The 11556-nt window shown below is 36.7% G+C and overlaps 1 protein-coding gene across 4 annotated transcripts in view; it reads left to right on the top strand.

Annotated features, from left to right (window-relative positions):
* The window catches only part of LOC127866634 (tryptase-like), a 204523-nt gene extending 194180 nt beyond the window's left edge, over positions 1–10343 (top strand). For 3 of the 4 annotated variants that reach the window (XM_052407338.1, XM_052407339.1, XM_052407336.1), the window contains exons 2-10: positions 1588–1630; positions 4181–4398; positions 5223–5361; positions 6152–6169; positions 6668–6893; positions 7853–7986; positions 9132–9284; positions 9557–9702; positions 9986–10343. In XM_052407338.1, the coding sequence (XP_052263298.1) occupies positions 1606–1630; positions 4181–4398; positions 5223–5361; positions 6152–6169; positions 6668–6893; positions 7853–7986; positions 9132–9284; positions 9557–9702; positions 9986–10147 (1221 nt within the window). In that variant the 5' untranslated portion in view covers positions 1588–1605 and the 3' untranslated portion in view covers positions 10148–10343. Of the gene's footprint in view, positions 1–1412; positions 1440–1587; positions 1631–4180; positions 4399–5222; positions 5362–6151; positions 6170–6667; positions 6894–7852; positions 7987–9131; positions 9285–9556; positions 9703–9985 lie in introns of those variants that run through there. The other variant, XM_052407337.1, reaches the window with a different exon arrangement.
* Positions 10344–11556: the final 1213 nt, after the last annotated feature.

The raw sequence follows: 11556 nt of genomic DNA on the forward strand, positions 1-11556 counted from the left end.
ACATCACACTTATTAATGGACCATTTTCATTTCTCAAACTACTAATAATGCCAGTTTTTCATGTGGCCGGTTTGACTTGCTTCCAATCGTAGCAACACTCGATCTTGATTTTCTTAACCTAATTCAATGTTGAGACTGGCAGCAGCATTAGCGGAAGCAACACGTTGCATAAGAGTATATAAGAGCAATATAAATCATGAAAAAAACATTAATATTACAACTATTATATTTATTCATTTAAACATAATTCATTACTTCGAAAAAAAAAGTAAAAATACAAAAAAACAAAATAATAACCCATCCCATTAGGGGTCATACACAATTATCATTCCATATCGACCGCCGCAATGAGGCACCCAATAAGCCACTTACTGCCCACAACACATTTTATTTGTTAATATGCTATTAATTACAACTATTCAACGCACAATAAGGATTGTATTACATTATTACGCCCGGCATTACTTGTGACCTGATGAAAAAGAGCTTCTAACTCATTAATTACAGCTGCCAAAGTCCGGAAATATAAGGTGAATATTTATTCAATTTGCATATGTACATAAACTATTGAATTGGCGGTGCCATTAATTGTCGTAACTTCTGGCAGCAATAAACAACGTTTCAAGCTCGGAAACAGATATTTGGATATGATGTAAATTTATTGGCGAAGGACAGATTGCGCAGTGGAGCTTGTAACCCAGTTCCGAAAAAATAGGCTACCAGCATCGATATACAGACAATAAATCACGACACATTTATTTACATTAACATTGTACTTCTATGTGTAATATTACTTATATGTTCGTTTCTTTCGTGTGCATTCAAAATGGTTGTATTTAACTTCGTTAACACGTAAATTTCGTATTAAAAGGGGTCATTCATAGCTTAAACAAAAATCATCATGCCTAAAAGAGGCACGTTTTGGTAAATTGACAAAAATATATAAAAAATGTTTAAGATTCGCAAATTTTAGTTGTAGTTATGATATTTGTGAGGAAATAATAATACTGATCATTTACCATGCTATAACATATCCACTACATGTATATGCATCTTTTGACGATTTAAAAACCTGAAAATTATAAAGCGTTGCAACGCGAAACGATTAAATAATTTTGAGAGTTCTGTTGTTGTCGTTATATTGCGATACTCCAGGGGTCAGTGGTTCGAGTCCAGTTAAGGGTTACTTTTTTGGTTTCCTTTATTGTATTCTTGTTTTTTAATGGAGCTTTATAGATCCAATGTTAACAGTTATCAATATAACACATTTAACGACATAATTCAGTACATACCAAAATCTGTGAAAAGACCCCTTTAATACTTTTGATGCTTTCTTAGCGATAAAAAAACGAACTATAAAAAAGTGTCTCTTATCTATGAATGAACACTTGTATTCGTACATGGTCTGTGTAGTGTGGTAAGGTTTGAACAACATATAAGTAAGGATAACATCGAGGTTATAAACATTCTCGCCATGTACATTTGAGAATATAAAACAAGTATAAATGCATATAAATGTGACGCTCGTCTTTTTGTGTCGTTATACATGTGCTCGGTATACCGACTGAAATATGTTGTTCGTTGTAGGTTTTTGAGGACACTGTCATGAGGTCTGAACTGCGTGGCCACTGTAAGTATAATTCTACTTGTGAACAACAGATTTGATATGTTGTTCTGTGAACAAGAACTTTTTGCAATTAACACAATTTTGTGGCTTTTCGTAACAGTGAACTTTCATACAAAATTAATGTACGGCAGTAATTGGGTTCCATAATAATGATTGTACTACGTTCAGAGCATTTATATTTATTAAGTAATTACGGGTAAAAGAGACTAATTTTCAGAATAATCATAGATGAATGATAATTCTGGAACATACCACACATTTTTAAGGCAAATTACAACTCACAAGTTAAAGATGTTACATAAAATCGATGAAAGTAGGAATTTATCGATTTCAGGATTTTCGTGAAATGAATTTTTTACTTAGGGACTTCAAAAAATGCACGATTTCTTCAAGATTTTTCACGCAATGACTGAAACAACTTCAGCTTTAGTATTAATTGTAAACTGGTAAATAAAATTAATGCGACTAACAGTCAAACATCAATTTTTCAGATGAGTGTATATCTTTGAAAACCTGCATTAAAATGAACTCACGATATATTTTACCAATATGAACTCACAAGATGTTTAACACTGTTTTAATACTTCTAATCTTGTGACAGATGAAGACATTTCTCCAATATACCAATCGCATATATTTTCTCAATAAATCATAGTGTGCATACTTATTTTTTTTGTTTTTACAAGTCAGACTGTTATGGCATCCACTATTACAACGTAGCTGGGCCATAAATACTGTCATCTCTTAGTCGTGCACTGTCTCTCGCCATTCTGGTCACATTAAAAGAATCATTGACCACCAAAATCTGTCTACCGACAGCTTGACGAATTGTTACAGCATAGTCTGTGTCTTCATCCTAATCGGTGAGAAGGCGTTGTGGGTAGAGGTCAAATTGGTTCCTGGAATATTTTATAATTAACCACATGACTTCACGGCGATTCTGAATATGTCATTTTCGTCCCGGACGATAATAACACCGACTATGTTTCTAGTAGCAGTTGGCAGTGGCTAGATGGAGGAAGTAGTTGGTGGTTGCTGGTTGGAACTTGTAGACGTTGGTGGTTGCTGGTTGGTTATAGTAGCAGTTTGTGGTTTTTGGTTGGTACTAGTAGCAGTTGACAGCGACTGGTTGGAGGAAGCAGTTGGTGGTTGCTGGTTGGTACTAATAGCAGTTTGTGGTTATGGTTGGTACTTGTAGCTCTTGGAAGTGTCTGGTTGGAGGAAGTAGTTGCTGGTTGCTGGTAGGTATTAGGATGTTTGTGGTCGCTGGTTGGTATGAGACGCAGTTTGTGGTTGCTGGTTGGTACCTGTAGCAGTTGGAAGTGAAAGGTTGGAGGAAATAGTTGGCGGTGGCTGGTAGGTACTTGTAGCTGTTGGAAGTGTCTAGTTGGAGGAAGTAGTTGCTGGTTGCTGGTTGCTGGTTGCTGGTTGGTACTAATAGCAGTTTGTGGTTACTGGTTGGTACTAGTAGCAGTTGGAAGTGGAGGTGGAGGAAGTAGTTGGTGGTTACTTGGTTGTATTAGATGTAGTTTTAAGTTGCTCGTTAGTTTCAGTTGAGGGATGACACAGCGAATAAGTAAACGTCTTTCATACCTCTTCAATATGGCTTATCTTAATTCTATCTCAAGGTTTGTTGGATCAATGTCTTTGGTTTCAAATCGTATGAAGGAATGAACTCACTGCATTTAGCTAAGGTTTCTATAATACAGAGGTATGCACATTTTGAGGAAACAGCCAAATTAGTGGCCCTTTGAACTGTCTTGAATCCGTCGAGTTTAGTTTTTCTTTAACCTTTTATTTATGATGTGTGAGAAGTAAATAATCCTACTACTTTACATTGTTTAGCCAATTATCCATTTATCCTGTATTAGAGCAACTGAAGCAGTTATGTGAAAGCAACAAAATAATCAATATGCGTTTACAATGGTATCATTATGACTTTTGACTTCACAATTAAACATAAATCAATATCAGTATGTATCCATTAAAATAACAAATATAAAATAACAAGTACATTTAAAACATTTCCTGATTCCTCTTAAAGGTCTTTAGTAAAACTGTGTAAAATTATGTCACTATTTTCAGTCATTTTACAAAATTTCTGAAAAAAAAGCCATTTCGTCAAATCCCTAACAGAAACAGTCATTTCACGAAAATCATGAATTTATTGAAATTCACATTTGTACAGATTTACTGTTACATAGTAACGAAGAAAGAGGCGGTACGCGGACATATACTTTTACGAGTATTTATACCCATGTTTGGAGTAGAACTATAAAAACAATAAGCAAATTCGACCGCTTGGTTAGTTGATTCAGTTCCACTGCTATTGCAAACGATGTCTATTAATTACGCCGTCTTAATAACACCGTCTTGTCACAACCGATACAAAAAAACATGTATTACCGCTTTTTAAGAAGTTTATGCATAAACTTCCTAAATGCGACCAATCATATTACATATCATTTTGTATGTCGAAAAGACAGCATGATCTTTATGCATTTCTGATTTCCGCGTACACGCGCACTATCTTACTTTGATATTATGTCTAAGTGGCGGCAGCTCCCGACAATTGCAAGGGCTCCATTACGCCAAGAATAAAGAACATTAACTCCAAGATGCGGGGATTCGTTTTTGACAAAGAGAAGAACATCACGTCGATACGGATCACCATCGACGGTCAGGTTACCGAGCCACCAGGGTTCAAGGTGGGCTTTTCTAGGGCAAACTGCACCAATAGTCAGTTCGTGATGGAGAACGACAAGGAGAAGGTAGGCAATATCTCGCCCGGTGTGACTGAGGTGTACGTCCCTGTTCTTATCCGACCGGGTTTATCAATAACCGAAAATAGTAATTGATATGCGCAAACAGTTTGGTCAGGTTATTTATGGCGCTAATTGACCCAGGAATGACTGATAAGCTCGGATAATTATTATGTGGGTGGGTGTGAGTGTGTGCGGGGTGGGTGCGGAGGGGGTGGGGGTTGATAAATCACGACTCACCCTTAGCAATTAATTAATCCAACATTACAGTCTAACTTATTGCATTTCAATTCACGTTACAGAGCTTGTTATGACAAGAGTGATTATACGTTATCAAATATTAGTTATTGCATGTATAAATAATGAATTAAGAACGAATTGAGCATATGGGTATAAAATCAATGCTTAGTCGTGACGGGTATGGAATGTGACCATTTTGTAGGGTTTTGGTGAGTATCTTTCGGCAACTCGACAAGCCGCTGAATACGTAATCTACTTTATTCATCGGAATGATAACTTTCAATTTGTCAAGTTCTCAGAGATCACTTAAACCATTCTTTTTTCGCGAAACATACTTATTTCGCTTAGTCGAAACACGTCCAATGCTACTATGACTGCCATATTTACGAACTCTAAGATAGGTCTGACGACACTTTGGGTGCGATTTCTTTGATAAAACGGCTGATAGCACTTGCCATATGAATCTAACGTAAGAACATAACGATCTGTTGATAAAACGGCCTCATTGATACTGTTGCGTAAACATAAAAAGGTTCAAGGGTCATACAAACGCGGATGTTATTATTGTAATAACGATATTATGTTTTTGTCAGTATTTTCAGATCCCGTACGGTGAAAGCTCGATAGTGATAGAGGGACAGGGGTTCCCTATCCGCTCACGGTGCATTTATGTGATAGAGGACTGGAAGCATCGTGCGAGTTCAGACGATTATCAAGCGACATTCAAAGGCTGTATTACGTTTAACATAATATTAATATCCTGTATCGATTGTGTTATTTAAACATATGCACCTCGTATAAAATGAAACAAGCGGGCAATACTATGTGATAATCATTTAAATAAGCTCATCTGTTCAGTTATGTTCAGTTTCAATAAAGTAATCGATACATTTAAGTAAAATAAAAACAGCTTTCCAACGTTTTAAAACTCGTCGAAACGCAATTACGGTTTTGGTTTTAATATGTTTATAAAATGGTGTGTAATGCCGTTGACTTCTTGATAATATTTAAATTTAAACGCATCTGGTTAAGGCATGCTAACTTAAATGATGCTGAATTTTTTGGTTGTTTTTTTGTATTTTGTGAACACATCGAAAATACGCTGTTTACAACAAAATCAAGACATCAACATTGATGCTTAAGACTCCTTGAAGTAATGGTACAGGTCAGTCAGTCTGTATATATATATATATATATATATATATATATATATATATATATATATATATATATATATATATGTATGTATATATATATATATATATATATATATATATATATATATATATATATATATATATATATATATATATATATATATATATATATATATATATATATATATATATATATATATATATATATATATATATATATATATATATACAGTGTGTGTTACATTTATAGATGTAGATTGTTGTTTAAACATAATTATTAAGTTATGGGTAGCAATTTTGAAACATATTAAAACATATCACATGTACTGCGTGTGTCTTTGAACCGTTCTATGTTTGGTTTACAGATGCATTGACGCCGCATGGTAAGTCACTGTATTGTGCAACTACGCAGTATTTTATTAATTTGAAATTCGTCTATATAATGTATTAAAATTACGTTTACTGATTCAATATTTTACTCATTTATTAACCATAATCAAAGTTTAAAGACGTGCATTTGTTCCGAGTCATGCGAACTTGGGTATTATGCCACATGCGGACACCGTAGCTTCAGACTCGTCTGTGCAATTGCGTATTCTAGCCAGGAGCAACCCTGTCCTCTAATGAGAACGCGAAACCTTGCGTGACTTTATAGTGGACATGGTAGCTCCTGGGCAGATTGGGGATTGCGGAGGCTGGTCTGGAGCTACGCTCTCCGGCATAAGACCCATTTTGACATAATGCGACTCCTATGGACTAATTGCCAATAATCTCACTTGTGACGTTCTTAAAATGTAAAGATTCTTCGAATGAAATCTTTAAAATATGCATATTTATTTTTTCCAATAAAAGTCACTTGTATACAAATATATCTTTGTAAGAACTCGCGAACTCGAATGGCAAAACCTACATTGTGCATCCCGAAGCTAGGCAACACCGGAAGCGCGTTGTAGGCGGCTTGGCGTCACATCCTGGAGATTGGCCGTGGCTGGTGTCACTGAATTTCCTGTTACAACACAACTACACGGATAAGTCCGGGTTACCCCATCTGTGTGGGGCATCACTAATTTATCCGCAGTGGCTTCTCACCGCCGCGCACTGCTTCGTGTGAGTTCCAGTGTCACTGGAAATGAAAATGTCGATGTTTAACCATCGCGACACACAAAAATAGCCCGTGGCACTATTAAACTGTTTGGTCTTCAAAGTTTGCTACGTATTGTCATTTTGAACCATATTTGTATGCCCCCCATTTAAGGGCACAATTCACTTGTCCATACGTTCGTAATTCCACACGTCGATTTTTGTCCGTACTATAACTCATAATAAATCAGGTAGTTTAATCATAAACTAATTAACTTGATCTCCGTGATTAGAAGACTCATGAGCGCAACGCATCTGTTAGTTCCAAAGGGTTTGTCCAAACTTTAATTTTATCATTTATTAGGTTATTGTAAAATAACTGGCCACAAATTATCAACGTGCGTAGTTGGTTTTCAACACATTCCAAGCTTTAAGGTCTAGACCGAACCTAGAGGTTTAAGGTAAAATATGGCCACACAACAGCTTACTTGCCATGTAATAATCAGATTGGATGCAGCGTGTCGATTGTATCACTTGTATCTCTTGCCACCATTTTAAGACCGCTTGTTGCACAAACTTCGTGTTACCCTAGCCCTAAGTTCATCGTCACATTTCATAGAAAATATCAAAATACACATCTCTTTATTAACTGATGTATTATTGCATATAGTGTTTTTGACACATCTGTTGCATATGCCCAAAACAATGATAGTGTAGGGTATTTTAGTCAACCGCGTCACACTTTTTGTTTTTAATTTGAACTCTCCGTAGATCTACGTGAAACCATAAGAGCAAAACGAAGGCAACAAAACAGAAGCGGGATGTTCTCTTGTTACGTGATACGCTATCAAAACTAACAATGCCTAGAAATGCCTACGCTTGTTAAATATTGCTCTCAGTAAGTTACTGCAATGAAAGTAAGCACAACAATAATGCCACAGCTTTGAATGTTTATATATGTGTGTAATACATGCGCATATCTGCAGTGATCCTGAGAGGCTCGACATGTCGGACAAAACCAACTGGCGCGCGGTGCTCGGGGAGCACGTGCAGGGTCGAGAGGACGGCACGGAGCAGAAGCTCACATTGGACAAGATAGTCACACACCCCAACTATATGCGTAAGTGGCTGCTCCGTTATTTAACTCCTTAATTACTAGTTATTGATATAATTGAGACCCATTAACATTCCAGCGTGTACTAAACATGCATATGTGCTATGAAATACATTTTACCAAGATCCTTTCCATGATGCCACACGATTGTTTGCAACTTTAAGCAACTACACTGAAATGTTTGCGTTTCATTGTTTCACATTCCTGCTAATTTATAACAACTTACACTTATCTACTCATTTGTATCCCACACTTTCACTTGCAAAGGTCGGTTCAATTGTGTCAGACCCATGAAGGTGCCGTGCACTTACATGTGCTAATTCAAATATATCACACACTTGAATGTGGCCATTAGTATGATCCACGCGGCAGCTCATGTCAACTTCAGTGGATCAACGCGTGTCAGTCCACTCCTGTGCACCACTCGCTTTTTGGTGTCTACTGCGATGTATATGACTTATGTCAGTGTCAATTCCAATGTATCACACGCGTGTTGGTGCCCACTGCAATTTATCGCACACGTGTAAGTGTCATATCCAATTAACTAAACTCATTTCAGTGTCCACCGGGCAAATGTTTTGACGCTGACACCCGTGCGATGCACTAGGGAAGACAATGACAAGCGTGTGATATATTGGAGTTGACACTGACATGCATGTGATCTATTGAGATTTACACCTTTGTTCCAAACGCTTGTCAATTTCAACGCTATTGTATGATACATTTTTATTCCAATGTCGCTTGTCAATGTCAATGCCAGTGTTAATGTCATTGTATCACACACTCTTTACTGGTTGTGAATTGCATTTTGTGCTTCATTAACAAAGTTTATCGGGTAAGCTCTAAATCCAAAACAAGTAAAATCCTAAAACGATTTCCACAGCGCTCCGCGCTTCATATATTATCGGTTCACTAGATTAACGTCGCTTTACTAAAGACACTACCAATGTTTTACACAATTTTAAGTATAAACTCCTATGTATCGTACGTTTGTCAGTGTCAACTCCAATTTCTCAGACGTGTGCACTTGACACCTGTAGGAGACATTTGAAGGTTTCAATAGCAGTATGTCATTCGTGCGCACGTGTCAACTCCAATATATCAGACGAGTAAGTTCCAATGCAACACACGTTTACATATGCTTATTTTAGTGGAGCCTACGATTCTGTATGATATCGCCCTGGTAAAGTTGAGCAGGCCCGCTCACATGTCCGAGTATGTGAACACCATCCGTATCGAGCCCAACTTCACCGCGCCCGATCACAGCCACTGCGTAACTGCGGGCTGGGGAGACTTCGTGGAAGGTAGGCTCATGTTCTTATATGACTAAATAACGAGCATGCACTATAATACATAACATTTAAGGTTCAGAGAATATTAACTGTTTTCCCAAAGTAAGAAAAATAACTATCTCTTGTTAAGTGCTGCTTCCCAGTTGCAATCCAATTATGAGCAAATCTGTTTATCTATGTTTGTCATTCATATTCTTTTGATTGAACACAATGCTTCGTATACAGCAGGAATACACACGCATCAGAATAGTTGAGCAAATCTACTTTCATGACGTGTTTTTCAGGGGGTGTGGGCTCGGAAATACCGCACCATGCTAGGGTGCAGATTGTTCCAACTTCTGTCTGCGCTGACCTGTACAATTCACGTCCCTTTTTCGCCATTGCTGACTCTGTTATTTGCGCCAGCACTGAGGGAAGAGACTCCTGTCAGGTATGATCGAATATCCCACATTTGTAGTTACGCGGGCATAATTAACACAGATTAACAATACGTTTTGTTTAAATTAGATGTGGTTCATTTTCGTTTGATAGAATGTGATTAATAACTGATCGGTCCAAGTTGTCATCTTAAATCATAACTTATTTTGCTCGTTTAAGAAAAACGTCAGATTCGCTTAAACAAATCCTGAACTCGTTTGTAGATTTGTGTATTGAATAACTACGTACAAGGTAGTACTTTATGTCATTATATGCCACCTTACATTCTTTCCCAGGGCGACTCGGGCGGTCCACTGGCGTGCTTCCATGATGGCCACTGGACTCAGGTTGGCGTTACTTCTGGAGGCGAGGGTTGCGCCAGACCGCAGTACCCCGGCGTCTACACGCGCGTTAACCACTACTACGAATGGATAAAGACTGTCATCGAGGCCAACTGAGCAACCAATACTTCGGGAAAGAGTGTAACCATGGTACGTGTAAAACTTCAAATGGACACTGCACAACTATCGGTGCGCCGGGAAGATTCCGCTCGAAATGTTGGGCAGCTACATCGCTACTGTATATCCATAGCTTATATTTATACTTTCCCGGGTATCTTTTCAACTTGATACATTATTAAAATATCAGATGGAACCTTTTCATTTTTTATACACATACATATGGAAAAGAAAAAAAACAAATACTTTAAGCAACTACACTGAAGGCTACAGTTACACTGGCCATCCGTATTTTCCCGGTACGTAACGTTCAAATAAAATGGCAGTTGAAACAAATGGGCATTTTTGCGAAAACTAAACTCCTTGTCCGCTAATATTAATATAGATTTTATTCAAATATAGTGTTCAATTGCGTTTTATGTATTCAAAACAGCATACCTTTAAGGGCTGTGAGATGCCATATTGGTATTCTCGCGGTAGGTAGGTCAGCAGACTGTATGTCGCTAAATCACAGTTTATATATAATATCTTCAAAGCAGCTTCACTTCTTAAACAGTTACAGGTATTAATATAAAAACTGGAGGATTCTGCGATGTACTGGCGTCATGTTAGGTTGATGTAAATGAGCATTATAAAATAAAACATTCAAGAGGGACATGTCGATGGCTTAAACGGTGTTCGATTTTCAAGACCAAATAAAACAATGAAACAATGCTGTGGTTGCAGCTATGTCTTAATACGTCAGTAATACGTCAATAAAGCATTTGTTTCCGTTTTATATATCCGTACAATTGAATTATGTGTCACCTCAATTTTAAATACCGTCGTTATGTCCTTTTATTTTAATGTAAATTCTGCTACCACCAACCGCGTGAAATAACTATAATGATGACAACGTAAATATACATATTTTAAACTTTTTTCAATATATTGTTGATGGCGTATGTACAATGCTGGAAAAGAATATTTTATACACTATCACAAAAAAAGCTGGGCTAACGTTTCTAATACCACAACGAATCGGGATTTGTAAACATATTTATGGTTATAATCAATCATATTATTTGTTTACTCGTTCTAAAATTCAAAATAGACAATAACAACAAATATACAGTCAATGTTTTCGGAAGTTGCAATTTGTGGGTAGGCAATTGACACCATGTCCACACAAAATTATTAGGTAAACAACTAATAAGGAAGAAGAAGAAAACAAAATTGCATTTACACAATAAGTCATTTTCTTCGAAAGTAACTATCTCAAGAGGTATACAGCATCGATAAAAGTTGTTCAGTTAGAACAAGTGACTTCTAAAATGTTGATGCATTATTTACCAAGAAGATGGAAATTTTATAATTATTATTCATTAATGTAATCATTACTCATACAACTAAATCTCAAACTATGTATA

Source organism: Dreissena polymorpha, chromosome 2, assembly GCF_020536995.1.
Source record: "Dreissena polymorpha isolate Duluth1 chromosome 2, UMN_Dpol_1.0, whole genome shotgun sequence".
In the NCBI taxonomy this organism is placed as follows: domain Eukaryota; kingdom Metazoa; phylum Mollusca; class Bivalvia; order Myida; family Dreissenidae; genus Dreissena; species Dreissena polymorpha.